The sequence below is a fragment of the Lathyrus oleraceus genome, chromosome 1, assembly GCF_024323335.1.
Source record: "Lathyrus oleraceus cultivar Zhongwan6 chromosome 1, CAAS_Psat_ZW6_1.0, whole genome shotgun sequence".
Classification (NCBI taxonomy): Eukaryota; Viridiplantae; Streptophyta; class Magnoliopsida; order Fabales; family Fabaceae; genus Lathyrus; species Lathyrus oleraceus.
The window spans coordinates 65,736,727-65,762,777 of record NC_066579.1 but is presented as its reverse complement, the minus strand read 5'-3'; the positions used below and the strand labels follow the sequence as shown (position 1 = coordinate 65,762,777).

Sequence of the window (26,051 nt, the reverse complement as noted above, 5' to 3'; positions counted from 1 at the left end):
TCAGGTGAGATGTTCTTGACATTAGCCTTGAATCTTACATCCATCTTTTTCAACAGTCTGTTGAACGGTCTTCCCCTCATTGCTACTTCATTTGACAAGTCTTTATCAACATCCTGACTGTTTTCCTCTTCTGTGATTGACATGAAGGCCATGCTTTTGGTTTTCTTTTCAGAACCATCATTCAATGCCATCTCAAATGTTTGGAGGGAACCAATTAGCTCATCAACTCTCATGTTGGAGATGTCTTGGGACTCTTCTATGGTAGTCACTTTCATAGCAAATCTCTTAGGGAGTGACCTGAGTATTTTCCTTACCAGCTTCTCATCTGACATCTTCTCTCCCAGGGCTCCTGAGGCATTAGCAATTTCAAGAATGCTCATATAAAATTCATGTATATTTTCATCTTCTTTCATCCTTAAATTTTCAAACTTGGAGGTAAGCAGCTGTAGTCTAGACATTTTAACCCTAGATGTGCCTTCATGAGTGGTTTTGAGAATGTCCCAAGCATCTTTAGCCACTTCACAATTGTTTATCAACCTGAAGATGTTCTTGTCTACTCCATTGAATATGGCATTCAAGGCTTTAGAATTTCCAAGGGCTAGATCATCCTCCTCCTTGGACCATTGTTCTTCAGGTTTCTTGTCAGTTGTGGCTGCTCCTTCCTTAGTAATTACTGGATGTACCTAGCCTGTTAACATAACCTTCCAAGCCTTATTATCCAGAGATTTTAAGAAAGCTACCATTCGAGGTTTCCAATAGTCATAGTTAGATCCATCCAAAATTGGTGGCCTGTAAACAGATCCTCCATCTCTCTCCATTGTACCAGAAAGTATTGTCCCTAGATCTCACCCAGAACCAGAGCAAGATGCCTGCTCTGATACCAATTGAAATTCTGGTATCAGATATGAGATGTCGAAGGTAATGTCACGACACTAATATCTGAGTAATGCAAACAGAGTAAAGATAGAGAATAGTAATGCAAGAGACACAAGCAATTGTTAACCCAGTTCGGTCCAACTCACCTACATCTAGGGGCTACCAAGCCAGGAAGGAAATTCACTAAAATAGAATCAATTCAAAGACTCTCCGTACACTTCAATAAGTTACAGTCTTTCTCACCTAATCTCTACCCGTGCAATTTCTACCTAAGCACTCTTAGATATGAGAACCCACTCACTTCCCTACAATCACACCTGTGATCTTAAACAACAATCCCTTGAGAAAAGAAAACACTTTTCAATAACACACTCTTGATTTTACTTCACAGTTTCAATCAAGAAGACACACTCTTGATCTTGCTTAACAGCTTTGATCAAGAAGACACACACTTGATCTTGCTTAACAACTTTGATCAAGTAGACACACAGTCTTGCTTAACAACTTTAGAGTGACAAATTACAACCACAAATCAGACCAATTCAATCATCTATGGATGACTTTAATGGCTTACAAGTCTCACGACTAAACAAGACACAAACCCTAGCTCTCTCTCTGTATTTCGCTTAGTCTTGGTTGTGTGTAAAAATAGGTTTTCCAAGTCCCTTTTTATAGAAGCTTTCAGCTGGGCTTGGACATCTTGAAAACCCTAAATATATTTTCCAATTAAATCTTCTCATGACAACTGGTTAGATCTCTTTGGAAAATAAGTAAATCAGGTTGTAATCCATGATTGAATGCGCCTGCAAATCAGATCTTCAATCATACATAGATTGCCATTAATTGTGCAATCACAAAACACCAGACATTCACACTGAATGTTCTGTGTACAGGATGTCATGACATCGGGTCTGACATCCTGGAACAATCCTGCATAATTCCATAATTCCTTTTATAATTTCCAGCAGGTACAAACATATCAGATGTCATGACATTGTGTATGACATTCTGAAACAATCTTGCATGATCATGTTTCTATCTGAACTCCAGCAGGTACACATCATCAGATGCCATGTCATTATGAGATTCTGAAACAATCCTGCATGATCATGTTCTTGAACTCCAGCAGGTACATAGGATATCTCATGTTAAGATATCACACATAACATCTTGTGAACACTCTTTGTTTTACCAAAATTGTTGTCAACACTTAGAACCAACAATATATATATATATATATATATATATATATATATATATTATATATATATATATATATATATATATATATATATATATATATATATATACATATATTATATATATATATATATATATATATATATATATATATATATATATATATATATATATATAATATATATATATATATATATATATATAAGAACATAAGATTTCTTCTTGACAAATCTTTTCCTTTTAGGATAATGATGAACATTGTTTGCTTTGTTCACGTTTTATTTATTAGATTGATCACTAGCCTTAACAAAGACAGTTTTACTAGAACTTAGTTTATTAAATTTAGAATACCCAAGTCCACTTTTATCATTTTCATATCTTTGTTGACTAAGGACACCATCCAATCCAATTTGCCCTTTTTCATATCTTTCAAGGGCTCTTTTCAATTGGACAATTTGAAAAGAAAGTGTTTCACACTCTTTTCATACAAAATCATGTTTTTGTTCTATAACAAAGTTTTGTTTTTCAACTTCAAAATCTTTTTCCATGGTGTCAATCTTTTCTCAAGAGATAAAATTTGTTTCTTTTGATTAGACACCATTTTATACAAAATTTTGCATTCATTGAGAAGTTCATCTACATCACCTTGTGCATCATTATTATAAATGGAAAAATCATTACTAACTTCTTCTTCTTCATCATCAGAATAGTGTGAAGCCATCTAGGCAAGATTTGCACATTCGTCACTTTCCGAGTCAGATGATGAACTTACTTAATTATCTTCCCATGCAATGTGACTACATTTGAAGCCATTCTTCTTGGTAAGTTTTAGACAATCCGTCTTTATGTGTCCTTGCTTTCCATATTCATAACAAGTGACATTTGATCTTGAAGTAGAAGTATCCTTTTTCCTGAAAAATTTCTTTCTATTTGCATAAGGATTTTTCATATTTACCTAAACACTTACCAAGTTTTTTACAAGGATCATAAAATTCTCATATTTTTCCGAATCATCATCTTCTTGTTCTTCTTTTGTGTCAACCTTCAAAGCAATGCCTTTGGATTTCTTCACTTGATTCTCATGCTTTTCAAGTCTTCCAAGTTCAAGTTCATTGTCTTGAAATTTTCCTAACAAGGATGCGGAAGTCATGGTAGACAAACTTTTCTTTTCTGATATTGCCATCACTTTTTGTTGTCATTCCATGGTTAAAGACCTAAGCACTTTAAGATTAAGATCATCGTTAGTAAAATTCTTACCAAGAGCAATCAAGTGATTTGTCAAGTGTACAAATATCTTTTTCAACGTGCGATGGATTCTCCGGGCTTCATTCTGAACATCTCGTATTCTTGACTTAAGGTATTCAATCGGAATCTTTTTACTTCAGCGGTTTATTTATACATTTCTACCAATGTATCCCATATTTCTTTTGCAGTTGCACATTGATAAACCCGAAAAAATTCATCCATGCTAAGAGCACTTTGGACTATGTTGATTGCTTTCTCGTTGTAAAGTATTTTTTTCTTATCATCATCGTCCCATGAACTCTTAATCTTTGGTGTCCCAACCCCGTTGATAACACTTGTGGGAACAAAAGGACCATTCTCCACAGCATCCCAAATTTCATCTCCCTGTGCTTCTAGATGAGCCTTCATGCGAATTTTCTAAAATTTGAAATATTCACCAGAGAATAGTGGAGGTTTATTGCTACTTCCACCATCTTTGAAAACAGGATTTGCACTTGCAGAAGTCATTCTGGATCTTTTAGGAACATGTTACCTATAACCTACTCTAATACCAATTGTAAGTAGTGATTGCACCTAAGAAGGGAGGGGGGTGAATTAGGTACTTTGATCGATTTTTTATTTATTATAATTATGCTTTTAACTCTCTGGTTTGGTGATGATTAGAAAACGGTAAAGTGCAGAAAGATAAAGAACACGACGACGTATCCTGGTTCCCCACACAATTGAGAGTACTCCAGTCCCCTTACGCAGTAAGAGATTTTACTATTTGTTTAGAAATTTGTACAAGCCTATCCTAGCCACTATAAACAAGTTCCTAAACAAATAAATAAGGACAATCCCCTTATGATCTCTACAAAGTGAATCAAGAGAACAATCCTCCCTTATTCACTCTCTTGCTTCCAACAATCCTAGACAACAAGGTATTACACAATAATCTGAATTTTTACAAGACTTTAAAGTTTGATAACAATGTATATCAATTACTAGAATTGATATTCTCTATCAAGTAGGCAATTCACAATATGTTATACAAGTGTTCAAGGAATTATATAGTTGAAACTTTTAGAAGTGTAATGAAAATGTATGCATAAGTTTCAACAAAAAATTGTATGGCAAGACACTTGATTTGAAAATGAGAGAGTAGGAGATATGAATTGCAATGAGAGAGGTGAGTTTTCAAAATCTGATAAGTAGAGTGTTTATAGTACCTTAAAACCTTTCTGAAAGGGTACGTATGAATGTCTGAAAAGATGCCATGCTTGAAGGATGCAAAAATAATTCCGTTTGAGTTAGATTCTGAATGAACCATTGTCACTGTTTCAGTGGTAACCAGTTACCAAAAATGGTTTAACCGGTTAAAAATTCTTGAAACAACCGTGTGTGTAATTGGTTACCAAAAATTGTGTAATCGGTTACGCTGCCATACCCAACCAAAGAACACAAATGTGCTACTGTGTAACCGGTTACCAAGAAAGGTGTAACCGGTTTCACCTGCTTTGAAACAGAAAAATGCTTATGAAAATGAGTTTTGGCCAAGTTTCAAAGGTTTTTAAAACATGTATGCAATATGTCATGATTACCATAACTTTTCTTGAGCACTTAATAATGAACATAATTGAAATGCTTACTTGTACCTCAACACGTATGAATCAGTCAATATTTCCAAAGATATTATTCATAACTTGAATTTGAAACTTGAATACTTTAGTCTTTGAAATTAAGATTTTTCCATTCTTTTGTCATGAGTTAATTCTTCTAACTTGTCTTCATCAAAACTAACATTTGGAGAAGCTTGTCTTCATATTCTCCCCATTTTTGATGCTGAAAACTCGTTGAAAATTTGATAAGCTTTGCTCCCCCTAAAAAAGATAACTCCCTATTGATCAATGCTCCCGCTTTGTCATTAACAAAAAGGATGGAAAAAGACTTAAAAGTTTATAAACATATAAGTAGCTAATAGAACATCACATACCATATCATTAAGTCTCACCTAAACATTTAAAACATAACCAAACATCATAGATTAATACATAAACCCAGAAAGAAAAACAGAACGGAAACATAAACAACATAATTATAAATATTTTTCCAAAACATACGAAAAACATAAAGTAGGACACATACCATAACAACAATTAACAACATAATGATCTAGTCGCTTTCCTCCATATCATCCTCATCATTATCATCATCTTCATTTTGGTCTTAGTTTTGGGTTTGGTATTGTCTTTTGAGGGAGGCCATCTCAAGACCAATTTCTCTAAAACTGGATACCATGTAAGTCTCCATGGAACATATCTTGTTGTACCGGGATTTATTGGCATATCCACCTTCGGGTGTGGGGGGAGGTACGTTAATGGAAGGATCATCCTTTTGCTTTTACACGTCATTTTTATCTTTGAATATTCCTGTATTTCTCCTGACGGATCCATCATTAATTTCACATTCCTTTGCATTCATTTTCTTATTGGGTTCCCTCTTCAAATCAAGACCAAAATGTTCCAGAATCTGAGTGATCAATCGAGCTTACGGTAGTCCACCACTCAAACCTTGTTGGTGTTGCATGTGATGCATTATCACATAAGCCCAACCTACCTTTATCTTATTCCTAATCGTATAAATCAACTGCATCTCAGTGTCACCAATTTATGAATGATTCAAGTGTTTACGCAAAAGGATGCATACTATGAAAAAGTGTAACATCCTATCACTAAGAGTGGGATTTTTACCAGACAGAATTAACCGGGTCGAAGTCGTGTTTCAAGATTTCTTGTTCATAATTTCTTGCTCGGACAAATGGCTAATGCTAAAGTAGTAGCTAACCTTGCTATAACCAGACCATTCAAGGGTAAAATCATGCATAATTCTCTAACCCTCATAAGGAATGTCTAAACAAGTACCAAAATCTTCCAAAGACAAAACAATATCCTTTCCCTTAACTCTTGAAGAAAAAATACAGCCAGTTGTAATAGACAAATTTGCATAAAAATCTCTAACTAGGTCAGGATAAATAGGTTATGAGTCAGCAATCAGATTGTCCAAACCTTGATGATGGAATAATGTTGGGAAATAAAGCTCAAAGAGGGAAAATATACAAGATTACCATATTTATGAGGTATCAGTGAACGATTCCTAATGTTGAAGAGAAACCTTATTTCTTTCAGAGTGGGTTCAACAATTTTAATGTCAGCATCTGAGTGTTGTTCAGAACCATCTTCACCCATCTTTGAGAAAAGTAATCATCTTGGCTTTTAAATAATCATAGTTGGTGCCATCCAAAACAAGTGGTATGTTGACATGCCCTCCATCCTTAGTGTTGTCCATTTGAAGAGAAAATATCTTCCATGGAGCTCACCCAAACATAATAGGATGCATACTCTAATACCAATTGAAATTATGTTCTTAAGGGGGTAGATGTTGAACCAGATGCTTAAGCTAAGGTGTTCAACATCTCAAACTAGAATTGATAAATTATTGATGAACAAGATGAAAAATAAAATATCGATAACAAAACACAACGAATTGTTAACCCAGTTCGGTGCAACTTCACCTACACCTAGGGGGCTTCCAACTCAAGAAAGGAAACCCACTATTTCAAATTAGTACAATTAGTCTTATAGGAACAACAATTTTGTGTTGTTCAATGTCTCTTCCTAATCCTAGTGACTTTCTATTTAGGACTCCCTATAAATATGATAACCCATCTCACTTTCTCTCAATCACTAATCCCAAGTGATCAACTCAATAAACAAAATATTGAATGATGAATTACAGCTTAACTAAACAAACCAAAATGTATGCTTTAAGATATGAATGAAAGCACTAGAGTGGTGCACAAACAATAAAAAAAACAAAGACTCGAGGTATAACCCTAACAACAAATCTTCAATACTTGCACACTTCAAACGTTAGGTTTGAGTTTCCTTAAAAAACAATGCAAACTCTAGGCTTTTCCAATAGGCATTTTATCACGTCCAGAATTGTAGGATATTCTGTTAAGATTTTTTCAAATATCCTCCAATTTTTTTTATTTGATTCAAATTTAAATCTTCACTTAAATTGATTTGATTATGTCCAATCTACTCAAACAAATATACATAATTGTATTGCTAAAAGATATCAATAAATAACAACAAATTGATTGAGATCTAACCAGAAAATACACTCCAAACAAAATCCATCATGGTCTGTTGACAAGGGTCAGATGTTGCACACATGCTGGAACATCTGGTGCCACGTGTGTCCTTTCTTCACAAAAACATATTGTACACTCCATCTTGTTTTGCATAATGCAGCCAATTCAAAAGGAACAATGAGCTTCTCTAATCTCGTACTTGTCTATGTTTTTAATTATTCATGGTATTTTTTTGATATTTTTGGAAGGTTTTCATGTGTTTGACAGGTTTGGAGAAAAAGAGAAAAACGCTCAGATTAAAGTCTTAACCACTATGCAAAAGCTGAAGCCTAAGGAGAAAAAGACAAGAAAGTTATGATCATACACGTATGAGGGATGCAATATGCGTATGTAGTAGCTCGTTGATCCGCTGTCGCGCACGGATAAAAAATGAGTAATTAAAAATTGTAGTTTATGGAAGCGACACTCGAATGTCGTATCACAAGGAATCTTGTATTGAGTTTTACCAACTGAAAATGATGGGGGTTTTAAGGTTTAGGTTTCGAATAATATAACAGTAAAAAAGGATATGATTACGAATAAGCTAAAACGTCTAATCCTACTGATTTGGGTTTTGACTTATCACTGGCTATTATAACTCCAATCCCCTAAGCAGCTTCGATTCTATTCGATTATGTTCCTCTTTACCGCATTAAGCATGACAATTTAAATATTAGACGAAGCTAACGAATAGGCTAAGTTAACACACTATTAAAATTAGGAACATGCATATAATCGAATTTAATCAAGTTTATTCTATGAGTAGAATCGAATTAAGCAAATGAAATCAATCGAATTAAAAAAACGAATTCATAGGAAGAATTGAACAAAAATCAAAATTCAATTCGAATTAAAATAACCTCAAAGTGGTGGAACCCATAAATCAGTAGAATTTTCCTTCGGGATTAGTTCTCCATGAATCGTACAAAACAAAACATATTTTCATGAATAGTGAATAGGTATAGCGAACAGTGCCGCAGATGACTTAGGTTAACGAAAACAAGGAATTAGGGTTATAATCTCAACAAGGTCGGAAAACATAAAAATCGGCCAAAAACTAATTATTTTCTAAAGTCTAGAACTAAAACGATTTATTTGAGTCTTCTACACTCCGGAGTTGCTTCTGACTTCAAAATTAAACTTTTAACTTATCCTCCCAGATTTCCAACACCTATTAAATATTTGTTTATTCAGAAAATACCATACGAAATTAAAATAAATGTAGCAATAAACTAAGTTAAGGAAACACACTAAAATAGTAAAAATAACAAAAGAAACTCTAAAATTATTGCAACATAATAGTAAAATAATGTGCATGAAAATGCACTGATCACTCGCTATGCTCAATATGTTTCCAATATGTATATCAGACCAAAAGGAAGCACACTCTGATCATACACATATGAGGAATGTCAATACGCGTATCACATGGCAGGACAAGCAGCCCATGCGCTGCCATACGCATATTAGGGGCTGTAGAGGAGCAATATGTGTATGAGAAGAGCCAATACGCATATGCACTTAATTGGACGCCCATAATTATAAAATAAATCCCAATTTTAACTATTTAATGGAAGAAAGTGATTTCTGAAGTTTTAAGTTGGATTTTTTACTATAACTGAAAAGTTAGGAGTTGGAGAACATATTATAAGCAAGGTGGAGCACTCACGCACGCGCATATACACACGCACATACAAAAACTGCTTCATCCCATCATAAAAGAAAGAACATCTAAAAAACCACCATAACAACATCAACTAAAAAAACCTTATATGATAAACAATTGTAACAACAACATAATATTCAAACTTGTTCTTGATAAAAAACGATTCCTTTTCAAATGTTCTTCAAAATCAAATTTAGAAATTTTCTTCATCAAATTTCTTTCTTAAAGTTTTAGATTTAGAAAACTACCACAACAACAACAAAAAATTGATCTGAAAAACTATTACAATTTTTTCTAACTATACATGCAATTCAAGTAAAATTCTACTTAAAAGAAAGAAATTTCATCTTTTTGAAGAATTGACTATTTTTTGGTGAGATGTAAGAGAGATAGTAGAGAGATAAGACGTGGAAGGAGATATACTTGTTTTTTCCTTCTTTAATTGTTATTTTAATATAATTGTAATTTAAGATAAAGACAAAATTTGATTAATTGATGTTATTGTTGACAATTATATTATTTTTTATTTGTCAACCGATGTTAACCTGTTACTAACAAGTAAAAATGAACTGAATTAAGCTTAAGAATCTTTTTTCTTTCCAACCTTAAACGATATTTATATAGGTGCACACCTCTATCAAATAATGACAAATATCAAAACATCTATATATAAAACATATAGGAATTTAATATATCTAAAGATGCCTCATAACACCATCAACGTCGCTAAGTCCTGAACCTGAAGGTGTCATTTCTCCATCTGATTGTAAACCTGAAAAGCCATAAGAGAAATCATTTTCAAATGATGTTGTAGCAAATCCTTGACTCAGTGACCATTCAGAGCCTCCCATTTGTGCTTTATTGCTTGGTACATAGCTAGCAATATTCTGATCATGTGTTGTCACTAATGATGCTTGATTCACAATTTGATCACCTATAAATAAGTTCACATTAATTAATTAATTAATATGTAATGTAAAAATATACTAATGTTTTTAAAGCAATTAATTGAACATACCTTGGGTTAACAAAGCAATGTTATGATTTAAAACCCCATCAATTTCCTCCAACTCATCCCATTTTGTGTATGCTTCTTTAACCAATTTGTCTATGTAGCTCTACAAATATATAGAAATTAAAATGAATTAGAGTATACCAACAATTTTCAAATAAATATATAGTGTAAATAAATTTTTTAAATATTGTACCTTATTGATTTGGTTCAACCCTCTGCTGGAAAATTCATGACCATTGATAATAGCTTTAATTAATTTGCATATTGGATTCAGAAATATTACAAATTGAGGTTCATGGTATATATAAACCTTGCTTCCCATCTCACATGTCATTGCATGCTTTAATGTCACTTCCCACATTTTATCTGACATCCCAATGCCCAAAATCTGATTCAAGAAAAATTCAACAATAAAAAAGATGTTAGCTCATTCTTTACTAAAAAATAAAAATTTAATATTTTTAAATATAGATAGAAAAATACCTTTCTTAGTTTATGAGTATCAATAACAGCTAATTTGAGAAAGTCTTGCACTGTTTTGATCCCTTCAGAATTCATTCTTGTATGGAATACTCCATCTTTTCCTATTTTTTCTAGCCGCCACAAATCATCATCAAGCATTGGAGGATAGTGCTTTTTGTACACTTCACAATATCAATAGCAAACAAAATCTAGGTCTTCATCAACATGATGTATTTTTAATATTATAGTTTCAAATATGAAGTTGATGATAAATAAAACTTACATTCTCCACGATGATCCTTAACAACAAAAGCCTCAGTTATTGCTTCTTGAATTCTAACACTTTGGTTATTCCCATGATGAATAACCTTCACTGCAACTCTGAACTTTCTACTCCTTATCCAGCTAGAATTATCAGTGAACTCTATGTCGCCAATTGCTGCAATTCCATCTCTCATGGTAAGGTTCATTTCTCCGGAAAGTAATGGTCTCTTCCCAGATCTTTCTTTCACTATTTTTTTATTGAATTCCTCACTAGTCCAATTCTCTTTTTCATGAAGTGGAAAATCTCCATCAAGAACAACAATCTCTAGCTTTATAGGGTAAAGAAGACTCGTTGGAACAATTTGGTTATTGTTGGTTTTCTCAACAAGAATTATGTTCATTGGGTTACCTTCAATGTCAAGTATTCTACTACCTGCAAAAATTAGAACATATAGTTAACTAACTAGTAAGAGTCTTCAAATATTTTTTTAAAACTGGTTATTAGCAAGGTTTTAAAAAACAGTCGGTTATCGCGAAAATAGTCGTGACAAAACGGTATCGAAAAGTATTCATACCGATGATACCATTATTCACCATTTTTATGATAAATAACACATTATGCTTAATTTACACACGACGACCACAATCAATGTTATAACATTAATACCGATCAAAATCACGAAAGCCGTTACGCAAACGTAACTGTTATTTAAAATCTTGGTTATTAGTACCTGTGAAAGTTTTGAGGGGAACTCTTTTGTTGAAAGAGAGTTGCAAGGTTGATTGGTGATCATTTGGTGCTTGGATGCTTAAAGAAGGTGACCTATTAATGGAACATGGAAAGGACTTTCTTATTGCTTTATCCACCTCTTCACTCACCTAACAAAAATGAATCATATACAATCAATAAATAAAGACTATAAGGTATATACTTTAACTTATATATAATAATATAAATGTGTCAATGTTTATGGTAAAACTTGACTAACCACTCTTGCAAGAAAAGGTTCCAAAGCTGCTAAAAGGTTTTGCATGTTTTGCATTTTAACTGCTTTTTCAACTACACTGTAAAGAAAGAATCTAAGATATCATGCATATTATAATAATAATAATGGATCAAAGTATGTAAGATAATTATCAAGAAGAAAAAGGTAGAAAATTCATACGAAGCTAAAGTAGGTTTCATTCTTTTGTCGTTTGGATGATCTTGATCTTGATCTTGATCATGATCATGATCATGATCATTGGAATCATCAAAAAATCTTTTAGTAGCCATTTTTGCAAAGGTGTTTTGGACCAGAGTTAAAGGTTTTGTTTGGTGTGTTGCAGTATGAGAAAATGATGAAATTGAAGGTGAGAATAGAGAAGCGAAGGTTGTATAATACTTTGATATTTATACTGAAAATTTTATTGACTAATAATAATAAACATAAAGTAATAATCCGAAGCTTCTTAGAATGTCGGAGGAAATATCCAAGAAAATAGAAAGATAGCCCAAAATTAACAACGTTGTAGAATAAGTTATGGTTATTAAGACGACACAGAAACATACGCTACATCCATCCAAAGTCAACAAATAAAACTATTTAATATTACTACGTCTCTTTTTAATATATTCTTTTAAAGTTAATAGTTAGATTAAGAATATTGATTGATAACTTTATTAGGTAATACAAAAAATAAATATCAATATCTACAAAATAATTAGTAAATTTTGGAATTTGAAAAGAGTTTTAAAAAATAAATTAATGTAGGATCCTCATAAACTATGGAACTCCGATGGATTGTTTGTAGGCAGCAGTAACTTCATTTTGTACCAAATTTCTTTTCCAAAAAGAGAAATAGTATCTGGTTGTTCACGAATATATATATATATATATATATATATATATATATATATATAATTATATATATATATATATATATATATATATATCCAAGAAAAATAAATTAGATTTAATTTTTTGTTTGGGATGAAAAAACAAATAATGGAAAAGGAAAAATAAAGAATGGAAAAGGAAAGAAAGTCAAAGAGAATAATGTTGAAAGAAAAAAAAAAAGAGAAGAAAATGAATAGAAAATGAGTTAATTTTTTGGTTGTTTATTGGGAATGATAGTGTGAATATTTTATTGTTTGTTCAAAATGAAATTGAATAGAAAGTGAGAGAGAAGAAAAATATGTAAATATAAAATGATAATATAACTCAAAACTAAAACAAACACTACGCCAAAAACTGGAATAGACAGCGCACCTTAGAGGGCGCTTTATTACAAAAGCGCTCTCTAAAGTGAAGCGAAAAAATAAGGAGCAATAGACAGCGCACTTTAGAGGACGCTTTTGTAATAAAGCGCCCTCTAAGGTGAAGCGAAAAAATAAGGAGGAGATAGAGGGACAACAATACATGGCGCTTTTTAGAAAGCGCCCTCTAAGGTTATCCTTAGAGGGCGCTTTTAATAAAGCGCTGTTATAAGTCCATGTGCATTTCCAGCTTATAAAGCGCTTCTGGAAAGCCTTAGAGAGCGCTTCCATAAACGCCCTCTTAGGCCCCCTTTAGAGGGCGCTTTTTTAATAAAGCGCCCTCTAAAGTGAAGCGAAAAAATAAGGAGGAGATACCTTAGAGGGCGCTTTTAATAAAGCGCTGTTATAAGTCCATGTGCATTTCCAGCTTATAAAGCGCTTCTGGAAAAAGCCTTAGAGAGCGCTTCCATAAGCGCCCTCTTAGGCCCCCTTTAGAGGGCGCTTTTTTTCCACAAGCGCCCTCTAAGGTCCCCTTTAGTAAACATTAAAATTATAACATACTGCGCGTTTTGTTATTTCACTCTCTGTTATTGTCGTTCTTTTTCACGTTAGGGTTCTAAGGCATTTTCCTTCCACCTCTGTTAGATCTACATTATTACTGCGCGTTTCATCCTTCTACCAATCAAAGGTACACGATGCATACATTATTACTTTTACTATTGCTTTGTTTTAGCTTTGCCCAATTTCAGTTTTATGTTATTGTTTTACTATTGCTTTGTTTTAGCTGCGCGTTTACTATTGCTTTGTTTTAGCTTTGTTTTAGCGCATGCAATGGGACTACATTACCCAGTAGTTAGGGTTATACGACCTATGAACATCTGATTTTGTGTCAACACCAGTATCATTAGAAACCTAGGTCCGAATGTGTTTGAACTCTTCTGAAATTGTTAGCTGAAGCAATGCACATATCAAGTGTGAAGGACTTAAACCCCAAATTTGCAAATCTGTCGTATTTTGGTGTTATCGAGCGCATTTGGGTGTTTGATTATGAGAAGTTTCAGATTCCTATATTTGGTTGCAAGTGGGTTGAAAATAATAACGGCATTCGAATGGATAAGTCAGGATTTTTGCAAGTGGATCTTAATAGGGTGGGATACAAAGATGAGTCTTTTATTCTAGCCTCTCAAGCTAGACAAGTGTTCTATGTCAATGATCCGAAAAATACGAAATGGTCTATAGTTCTTTTTTCCAACAAAGTAATTGATGAAAACACTGGAGATCAAGGTGATATTGATGTTGAGATTGAATCGTTTACCAGAAATGATCAAGATGAGAATATTATATCAAATGATTCATATATTAGAAATGATCATAATGAGGGTATTTGGATCAATCCAACTGTCCGTGTTGTTAAGAGACATGTAGAACATATTCCAACCAAGAAAAGAAAGAGAACTTAGTGAAAAAGGTACAGGTCAAATGATTTTAATTGTGCTCTTTATTACAGGTAAAATGACTTTTATGATTTTAATTGTTTTTACATTTGTCATCTGATTTTAATTGTTTTCTTTATTACAGGTAAAATGGCTATTATGAAGTCAATCATTCGTGCAAGGGGCAAGGGATACTCGAAAGTATCAATTGATATTTGTTTAGATGGAGATGTTCCATTGTCGTCAAGCCTCATTCGCGTAGATGATGATGCTGGATATTTGAAAGTATCCCTCTATGACAATGGAACATGTCCATCTAAACAAATATCAATTCTATCTTCAAAAGATAAGAGACAAAAAATATAAGGGGATTACGCAGCAAATCGAGTCAGTTGCATCAAAAAAAAAGGTATAAACACAATTATATGATATTTATGCATAGAAAATGTTAATTCTTGATCTTATACATCACCTAACTAATTTTATGATATTTTAGGTTCATGCTATTGATATTGAACAAAAAGAGGTTGTTGCTAAGAAGATTGCTGCTAGCAAAAAAAACATACATCTCAGAGATGCTTTTGCTACTTAGTTTTATTTCTTTTTAAGTTATGAATTGGTTGTATATAGAATCTTTAGAAGTTAAACGATTATATATCAGTGGATTGTTGTATATGTATGGATTGTTGTATATAAGGCTTGTTGAATGCAATGTGTGAAAAAGGGCTTCAAATTATATAGTTTTGGGTGTACTGCTTCAATATACAGGTTGTCTAAAATAAATAAAAAAAATAGCGCTTTTAAAAAAAATAATTAAATAACCACCCACTTTAGAGGGCGCTTTTTAAAAAAAGCGCCCTCTAAAGTGGAAACATTTAAGGGTTTAGAGGGCGCTTTTACTGGAAAGCGCCCTCTAAACCCTTAAAAGTTTCCACTTTAGAGGGCGCTTTCCAGTAAAAGCGCCCTCTAAACCCTTAAATGTTTCCACTTTAGAGGGCGCTTTTTTTAAAAAGCGCCCTCTAAAGTGGCCCTTAAAGGGCTTAAAGAGCCACTTTAGACAGCGCTTTCACTAGGAAAAAAAGCGTTGTCTTTACCTATGCCAGCGCCAGATTAGAGGGCGCTTTAAAGCGCTGTTATAGGCCAAAAAAAGCGCTCTCTTTTCCCTTATTTGGCGTAGTGAAAATTGTTGAACGTAATTAAACATTTAAGTTAGTTTAGCTTTGAGTTTCATTTGCATTTAATGGTATATATTTGCATTTGAATTTGAGTCTGCATATAATTTGCATTTGAGTTTGAGTTATTATAAAATTCAAAGTTAGTTGGAAGTTTGTAACAGATTTGAACTTTTGTATTTTGAGATTAGAAAGTTAGTTACACAATTCTCTCTCTCTCTCTTCTTAATTCTCTGCAATTGTTTATCATCTTCTTCATTCTTGTACATTGTTAATAGAGGTTCATTGTTGAACTCCAGCAATTGATATTCAGAGCTCTGATTTGATTCACAGGGAAACACGAATGCAGTGAGGTGTGTGATTGATTTTGGTTCTGAAATCCGCGTTGAATTGAAGTTCGAAATCAGAGAGAATCACAAAGCTTGATTATCAGGGTTTGGAAAACACGAGTGTAGTGAGAACTGGGTGATTTGCACAAGAACGAAGATGAACGACGAAAACGGTAGCTTGAACACTAAGCTTCCAATATTCGATGGAAAGAACTGGAATCGATGGTCGATTTGGATGCGTGTGTTTTTTGGAGGTCAAGATGTTCTTGATACATCATTCTGTGGATGCAAAGGTGTTTTAGAAAATTGTTGATTCAACGACGGCGAAGGTAGCGTGGGATACACTGGTACGGTTCTAAGGTGGTGACACTTCAATGAAGAAGGTCAGGCTTTAGTCCCTATGTGAGTAATATGAGAATCTCAGCATGAAGAACAATGAAAAGGTATCTTATTACATCTCCATAGTGATTGTGGTCACTAATGGGATGAAGTCTTGTGGAGAAACGCTCTCTAAATAACTAATCATTGAAAATGCACTGAGATCACTTATTCCTCAGTTTGATTACATAGTTGTAACCTTAGATTACACTAAAGATACCAACATCATGAGAACTGAGGAGCTTCATAGTAGCTTAGAGGCACAAGAGTTGCGTCTGACTGAAAGAAACTCTAAACAAGAGTTAGAACAAACTTTAAAAGTTCAGACTCTAAAAGCTTATTCTGGCAAGAAGAACTAGAAGCAAGCATGGTTAGAGAACAAGAAGAAGTGTGGTGGCGGTGTTTAGAAGTCAGAACTCCCAAATTCTGATAAGAAACATTAAAATGTTCAGAAGGGAAAGGAGAAGTTTGACAAGAGAAAGGTTCAGTGCTACAGTTGCAACAAGTTTAGCCATTTTACTACTGATTATTGGTCAAACAAGGTTAGCAAGGGTGAAGAAGCCAACATATCCAGAGAAGGTTCTGATGATGAACTTGTTTTATTGATGACATTTGAGATTGTAGGTAGATCAATGGTAGATTGGTGGTATATGGACACCGGTTGCTCAAGTCACCTAACTGGAAACAAGAAATGGCTGGTTGATTTTGACTATAGTAAAATGACTAAGATCAGATGTGTTGATGATGAGTACCTGGATGCTGGAGGAATGGAAAATGTTAGAGTTAAGTTGAACAATGACAAAATTGTACTGATTAAGGATGTATGGTATGCTCATGGCATGAATAACAATATGGTGAGTGTAGGTAAACTGATTGAAAAAATATTTTCAATAACCATGAAGGACAATCTCTTGAAGTTGTATAGCTGTAATCAAAAGTTGACAGTACAATCTGAACTAGGAAGAAACATAACATTCAAGGTTAATGTTGCAACATCAGAAACTCAATGACTTAGTGCAAGAAGTACTGAAGGGGAAAGTGAGTTGTGGCAAAAGAGATTGGAACATTTTAACTACATAAGCTTAGGCCATCTGAGTTCAAAGAATCGGGTACATGGAATTCCTAAGACTGTGGCACCAGAGAAATCATGTGAGGTATGCATGAAAATCAAGCAACCAAGATTTATATTCTCATAAAAAATGCCTCCAAGAGTAACTCATGCTTTAGGTGTGGTGCGTTATGATGTATGTGGTCTATTTGAGGTACCTTCACTTAGAGGGAACAAGTATTTCATGTCATTTATGGATGAGTTCACAAGAATGACATGGGTAACACTCATTAAGTTCAAACATGAGGTGTTTGCTGAGTTCTAGAAGTTCAAAGTGAAGGATGAAAATCAAAATGGACAAAGGTTGAAGATCCTTAGAATTGATGGTGGAGGTGACTTCAACTCAACAAAGTTCAAGAAATTCTGTGAGTAACATGGTATTGAGCATGAGGTGACTGCTCCATACACTCCACAACATAATGGTCTTGCTGAAAGGAGAAATAGAACTCTGCTTGACATAACTAGGAGCATGCTGAAGGAGAAGAATCTGCCTAAGCAACTGTGGGGTGAAACAATTACTACTTAAGTATATGTGCTTAACATATGTCTGACAAAGAAGTTAAAGAAAGTAGTTCCTCTTCAGAAGTGGACTGGAAGAAAGAAATGAGTCAGTCATTTCAAGGTATTTGGTTTAGTATGTTACAAACATATACCAAACGCTTCTAGAAGGAAATTGGATGACAGAAGTAAGTTCATGTTGCTTATAGGTTACCACACTACATGTTCTTATAAGCTCTATTGTCTAGTCACCAACAAAGTTGAAGTCAGTAAAGACGTCGTGGTGAAGGAATCAAAAACATGGAATTTGAGCAAGTTTAAATCAACCTTTAGTGCAGTGTCAACACTAGAGTCTGATTCTACCTCTAAATGAGATTATGCCTCTGAAGGAGATTATTTCTCTGAAGGTGATTATGACTATGAATGAGAGTGTGGATGAAGATGACTCTGACTCTGAAAGTGAGTCTGGATTTGAAGATGACTTTGACTCTGATGGTGAGTCTGACTCTAATGATGGATTTTTTTCTAAAGGTGATCCAGCCTCTAAAGGTGGTCCTACCTTTGAAGGTTAAACTTCTGAAGGTGGAGCTTCTGAAGGTGGTCCGACTTCTGAAGATTTCCAGAGGCAACAAAGAGTTAGACAAATACCAAGGATACTTGCAGACTTTGAGTTTTTACAAGATATTGAGATTGACTCTGAAGGAGAAATCATACTGAGTGACATGATGATGGACTCTGAACCTGTTAGCATCAATGAGACTCTCAATAAGAAGGTGTGGGTGAACACCATGAAGGAAGAGCTTTAAGTCATTTAAAGAAACAAGATATGGGAATTGATTGTTCTACCTCAAAACAAGAAAGCCATCAGTGTGAGATAGGTTTTCAAAATAAAGTTGAAGCCAAATGGTTCAGTTGCTAAGCATAAAGCAAGGTTAGTAGATAGAGGATTCCTACAAAAGTATGTTTTATACAACTTTGAACTGTTTGCACCTATAGCCAATCAGGAAACCATAAGGTTGGTTATTTCTATAGCTGGAAATATATATTGGCCTATGATACATTTAGATGTAAAATAAGCTTTTCTAAATGGTCCATTACAAGAAGAAGTTTATGTGTTACAACCTTCTGGTTTTGTGAAAGAGAACAAATAAGGGATGGTGTACAAGCTGCATAAAGCCTTGTACGGGCTGAAACAAGCTCCAAGGGATTGGAATATGAAGATGGATTCATTTTTCAAGCATATTGGATTTAAGAAATGTGAAATGAAATATGGAGTGTATGTGCAACATACATCTGATGGCAATGCAATTTTGGTGTGTCTTTATATGGATGGCATACTTCTGGCAGGGAGATGTACTTTTGAGATAAACAAGTTCAAGAAGGTGTTGATGAATGCATTTGATATGACTGACCTTGGAAATATGGTATATTTTTTAGGAGTGAAGATTTTGCATTCTGAAAGAGAATTATTGTGCACCAACTGAAGTATGAACTTGAGTTGATGAAGATATTTGAGATGATGAATTGTATGTCAGTAGTCATACCTGCTGAGACAAATCATAAGCTGAACTCTGATGATGATGGTGAGGATGTAGATGCTACAACCTTCAAACTGTTGGTAGGTTGTCTGAGATATATGTGTAACACCAGATCTGACATATGTTATGCAGTTTGAATGGTGAATAGGTTTATGAGTAAATCAAAGTGTCCATATTACCAAGTTGCATTCAGTATTTTGAGGTATGTAAAAGGAACTCTGAGGCATGGAATTTTGTTTCTATCTGGAGTGTCAGATGATAATGAGTTGATATGCTACTCAGACTCTGACTGGTGTGGAGACAGAGTAGACAAAAGAAGCACTACAAGATACATGTTTATATATCTGAGAGCTCCCATTTCTTTATGCTACAAGAAGCAGTCAATGGTTGCATTGTCAACCTGTAAAGTTGAATACATAGTCGGTGCTTTGTTAGCTTGTCAGGATGTTTGGTTGATGAATTTGATGCAGGAACTGAAGTTCAAAGTGAACAAACTAGATAAATTGATGATTGACAACTAATTTATCATAAGTCTTGCTAAGAATCCAGTGTTGCATGGAAAAATCAAACACATTGATACTTAGTACGATTTTCTGCACAATCAGGTTCAGAATGGAGTACTTTAGGTTGTTTATATCAGCACTCAAAAGCAATTTGCAGATGTGCTGACCAAAGCAATCAAAACTGAACACTTGATCAATTTGAGGGATGAAATTAGTGTTATGTATTTTTAACTTGAATGTGAATTAAGGGATGATTTGAATGTAATTCAATATTCAAGTTAGTTTAGCTTTTACTTTGATTTTCATTTAAGTCTACATTTGCATTTGAATTTGAGTTTGCATTTAATGTGCATTTGAGTTTGGGTTATTATAAAATCTGAAGTTAGTTGGAAGTTTGTAATAGATTTGAATTTTTGCATTTTAAGATTAAAAAGTTAGTTACACAATAATATCTCTCTCTCCTCAATTTTTTGCAACTGATCATCATCTTTTTCATTTTTTTATATTGTTAATGGAGGTTCATTGTTGAACTACAACAAAAATGTAATTTAAAAAAGAAATAAAATAGATTTTGGCAAACAAAATATAAAATATTTATAACTCAAAAAAAAATTCAATAAAAAACAGAAGGTCTAAGAGTTTTTTTTTTTTAAATGTATTGCTCTTTATAAAAAATATACCAAAGTTGTTATAATTTGTATAAATCTATTGAACAATTCTGCTCTTTAAAAAGAGCTATCATTCTTACTCTTTTGGTCCAGTTTGGGAAGGACAATTCTTATTAGTCGGTTCCAATAAATATTTTTTTTAAGTAGTTTAATGGTTTGAGTTCATCTTAAAATAAACAATTTTTTTTTTAAATTTAACTATAGAAAATAGAATCTTATTCATTCTTAATCTTTCTCTCTTTCTTTCCTTTTAATTTCTTTGATATCAAATATAGTCTTAGATTAGATATGGAAATAAAATTGGAATTTTTTTTTTAAATATCCAAAAATTTCAAAAAAATTTCAAAAATATACCATTTTTCAAAATAATTACACAAATGGCCATTTTTGGCCAAATTTTACACTTAGGCGCCACCCTAGTTGGCGCCTACCCTTAATGGGTAGGGCAAGTCGCCACTAGGAGTGGCGCCTATGCCCATTCCATTTTTTTTTGTTTTTTTTTTTTTTATAAATGTTATTTTTTTTGTTTTTTTAATTTTTTTTAATTTATAAATTTATATTTTTATTAATTATATTAATTTATATTAACACATATATAAATAAAATTTTTTTACAAGATAGATATATATATATAGATATATATATATATATTAATTTATATATATATATATATATATATATATATAGATCTATATATATATATATATATATTAATTTATTTATAAGTAATAATATTATTTGTAAATTTTTGGAAAAAAAAATTAATTTATATACGTGTAAATAAATATTTATACACACGCAAATTAATATATATATATATATATATATATATATATAATATATATATATATATATATATATATTATATATATATAATATATATATATATATATATATATATATTATATATATATAATATATATATATATTATATATATATTATATATAAAAGATATGATAGACAATATTTTTAAAGATAAAGATAAAGATATAAAGATAATAAACAGAAAATATTTTTATTTAAATAATAGACAAGACAAATATTACAAAGATATGATTAATCACATATGATGCGGTCCCTGGTACGATCCGCACGGGGGAGGTCTAGTTACTCGCCTAGACGGTTCACGTGGTGGTGGTGCTTCCCTATTACCACCCCTTGCCCTAACGCGTCCCCTTGCCGTTTGCCGTTGTGGTTGGGTCGAAGTCCCTTCAGTGCTGTAGGAAAGACGGGTCCCTCTGCGCCCTCAAAGCTTTGTCTCGGTGGGACAAACTGACTACTGCTGGGTGCGCCCTCGAATTGTGGTCTTTGGTAGTTTAGGGTTGAATCGGGTTGGCCAAAGTGCAGTGTTTGTTGTGGTGTGTAGTAGTCCTGTTGGTAGTCCTCTTGTATACCCGTGTCGGGGCTAGGTGGAGGACTGGAAGAGCTCGGGACATTGTCGTGATGGAAGTGTTGGGATTGGTGGAAGTGGGGGGATTGATATTGTGGTAGGTGTTGGGAGTGTTGATGGTGGTGGGAATGTTGAGTTTGTTGTTGGTAGTCTTCATGGTATTGGGGTTGAGTTTGTGGTATGTATTGTTGATTTGGTTGGGGGGTGGACATGTGTTGTGGTGGTTGTTGTTGGTAATATGTGTGGTGGTTGTTGTTGGTAATAAGGTGGTGGTGGTTGTTGTTGGTAAAATGGTGGTGGTGGTTGTTAATGGTAATAAGGTGGTGGTTGTTGTTGTTGGGAATAATGTGGTGGTTGTTGTTGTTGGGAATACTGTGGTGGTTGTTGTTGTTGGAAATATGGCTGTTACATCCGGGGATCGTCCAAATAGAACGGGTCAGACACAATCATTTTTGGATTTGTATTTGCTCTATACCAATCCACATATTCCCTTGTTGGCTTCATTTCGTTGGGCGCCACCGGAAATTGTAGAACATAGTGGGCACGGTCTTTCCACATTTTACGAAACTCCTTAGCAAATTCCTTCCAATTTTGGGCATACCACTGGTGGCTGACTTTTTTTAGATGCCAAGGTTCCATAGACATTGGGGGGCCTGGGATTTCTTGATGCATTCCGAATTGAAGCTTGACACGGTCACTTTGGTGCATCTCCACAGTGGTGAACCGCATTATGGCCGTTTTTGCTGTCCAAACAGCTGCATCTTCGGGGTTGGGTTGATGTTCCAATCCCAAATATGGCCTCCAAATAAACTGCAAAGAAAAAAGTAAATATGTTATTTATCGAGAATGCATGATATTAATAAATCAGTTAGAAGCTGAGTGATTTAGTGGTAATACATCTTGTGCTCGGAGACGATCCAAGAGTTGACGATAAAATATAATTTTATTTTTGGGGGTAAGACTGTAATCCAGTCCGGTTGTAATGAACCTAAACAAAAAAAGATAAATAATATTAGTTACAAATATTTATAGAATAAATATACAAAATGAAATAACATCATAAATTTACCTAGTTGCGTAGGGGAAGGAGTAGACATTAGGATTTTCTGGGGCTAGCCTCGGCAATCTCCACCACCCCCATGTTTGGAGCAAGAAAGCACATCCAGAAAATGTACAGTGCTCATTTTGTGCATTTTTACACAAAGAGCTATATAGGAATGCTAATACTGCAGAACCCCAACTATATGTGCTTATTCTATCAATGTCCCCGAGCAAACTCAAGTACATAAAGTTTATGCTATTTCCCGTCCCTTCAGGAAATAGCAAGTTCCCAAACAATAGCATAATGTAAACCCGGGTTTTTATGACTTTTTCTTGTTCGGAGGATTCCTCAGTCAAAGTTATGGAGTCGTGGTACAATTGTAGGCTAGATAATTTAATACCCTGACCCCTTGCTTTGGCAGACCCCTCACCCTCGACCAGATCTACCCCCAACATTTGAACACATATTTGGTTAGGCTGTTGAACATTTCCGGTCATAGGCTTACCATCTATTCTAAGACCCAAAAGCATGTACACGTCCTCTAATGTGACGGTACATTCACCAGTTGGTAGGTGAAAAGTGTGTGTCTCAGGTCTCCAACGTTCACACAGAGCCAAAATGAATTTGACATCAATTGTGGCATTTACGACATGCATAACATGACCGAAACCCGCACGCTCTATGTAAGGTACGCACCATGGGTCTGGATAAGGCATTGGGTGTGAACGTTGACGAAATTTCTTGGGATCCTTTAAAACAAAACAATATAAACAATCATTAGATTGGACTTTTAAAAAACTAATTACAAACATACGAAAGAGGCAATGTTCAAGAAAAACTTACGAATGAGGCAATGTTTGCCCTAGTGCCTCTGTGTTCTTGGCCCATGGTAAGAAGAGACATGACTGCAATGTAGAACGAAGCTTGGTGGATGAGAAGTTTCGCCGGAGTTCTCTGAATAAAAGTGTTAGTGGTTGATGAAAACTTGCAAGAATGACCCTCTATTTATACTCGTTTTCAAGTAGACTGAATATGCAAAAATTGACAAGTGTAAGGCATGCGTGGTAGTGTTGGCATGCATTGGTGCAGACTAGGTGGGAGTTGTCTTGTCTTGTGGAAGACTTGGTGGAATCTGATGATGCAAAAATGTGACAAGTGTAAGGCATGCGTGGGAATCTTGCAGAATAGGTGCAGAATAGGTGCAGAATAGGTGGTAGTGTTGGCATGCATTGGTGCAGACTAGGTGGGAGTTGTCTTGTCTTGGGGAAGACTTGGTGGAATCTGATGATGCAAAGGTGTGACACGTGGAAGGCATGCGTGGGAATCTTGCAGAATAGGTGCAGACTAGGTGGTAGTGTTGGCATGCATTGGTGCAGACTAGGTGGGAGTTGTCTTGTCTTGGGGAAGACTTGGTGGAATCTGATGATGCAAAGGTGTGACACGTGGAAGGCATGCGTGGGAATCTTGCAGAATAGGTGCAGACTAGGTGGTAGTGTTGGCATGCATTGGTGCAGACTAGGTGGGAGTTGTCTTGTCTTGGGGAAGACTTGGTGGAATCTGATGATGCAAAGGTGTGACACGTGGAAGGCATGCGTGGGAATCTTGCAGAATAGGTGCAGACTAGGTGGTAGTGTTGGCATGCATTGGTGCAGACTAGGTGGGAGTTGTCTTGTCTTGGGGAAGACTTGGTGGAATCTGCCCACTACAACAAACAAGACCTTAGACAGCGCTTTTTTTAGCCTTAGACAGCGCTTAAAAGCGCTGTCTAAGCCCCCCCCCCCCTTAGACAGCGCTTTGGCCAAAAGCGCTTTATAAGACCCTCTTATTTTAAATTTTTTAGGTATACCTTAGACAGCGCTTTTGAAAAGCGCTGTCTAAGCCCCCCCCCCCCCCCCCCTTAGACAGCGCTTTGACCAAAAGCGCTTTCTAAGACCCTCCTATTTTAATTTTTTTAGGTATACCTTAGACAACGCTTTTCAAAAAGCGCTGTCTAAGCCCCCCCCTTAGAGAGCGCTTTTGCCTAAAGCGCTTTCTAATCCCCCCCTTAGACAGCGCTTTTTACAAAAGCGCTGTCTAAGGTATACGAAAATTTTTGAAGCTTTTGTTTTAAACCACATTTTTTCCAGGTTTATAAACCAGAATTTCTACCTGTTTTCAACCAGATTTTGACAGACAATTATCACATTTTATATATGCCTCCGTCACGGTATCCGGTCTACTTAAGATTATTTTTTAGAACATTTTCCGTGTTTTATTTTTATTTTAACCTTAGACAGCGCTTTCTTTTAAAAGCGCTGTCTAAGATGCGCTGTTAAAAAACCTTTTTGGCGTAGTGGATGATGCAAAGGTGTGACACGTGGAAGGCATGCGTGGGAATCTTGCAGAATAGGTGCAGACTAGGTGGTAGTGTTGGCATGCGTGGGAATCTTGCAGACTAAGTTCAGACTAGGTGGAGAATACATTTCATGGATAGGCAGTAGACGTGTCAAAATTATTACATGCATGCAGCTCCACCTAGCCTGCACCAATTCTTGCATGCTTTACACGTGTCCAAGTTTTGCATGCGTTGCTCTTGGGGAAGACTTGGTTGAAGACATGCATGCAAAGATGTGTGGGAATCTTGCAGTATAAATATTCACACACATTTTCACAATAGCTTCACAGCAATCCTCACAAAACATTCACAATATCTTCACAGCAATCTTCACAAAACATTTTCACAATATCTTCACAGCAATCTTCACAAAACATTCACAATATCTTCTCAGCAATCTTCACAAAACCTCCACAAAACATGTCATCTTCTTCACAATACAAAATCAAAGCTCACGTCAATGGTGAGACTTATGA

At 34.6% G+C, this 26,051-nt stretch overlaps 1 protein-coding gene across 1 annotated transcript; it reads right to left on the bottom strand.

Annotated features, from left to right (window-relative positions):
• Nucleotides 1-9,750: 9,750 nt before the first annotated feature.
• Nucleotides 9,751-12,261, bottom strand: LOC127115449 (protein SAR DEFICIENT 1). The gene is made up of 8 exons (XM_051046994.1): nucleotides 12,069-12,261; nucleotides 11,892-11,967; nucleotides 11,634-11,781; nucleotides 10,922-11,335; nucleotides 10,660-10,820; nucleotides 10,370-10,564; nucleotides 10,180-10,279; nucleotides 9,751-10,095 (listed from the first exon to the last, which is right to left on the bottom strand). The coding sequence occupies exons 1-8, from the start codon at nucleotides 12,176-12,178 to the stop codon at nucleotides 9,857-9,859; spliced, it is 1,443 nt and encodes a 480-aa protein (XP_050902951.1). The 5' UTR covers nucleotides 12,179-12,261; the 3' UTR covers nucleotides 9,751-9,856.
• Between the last annotated feature and the right edge of the window lie 13,790 nt (nucleotides 12,262-26,051).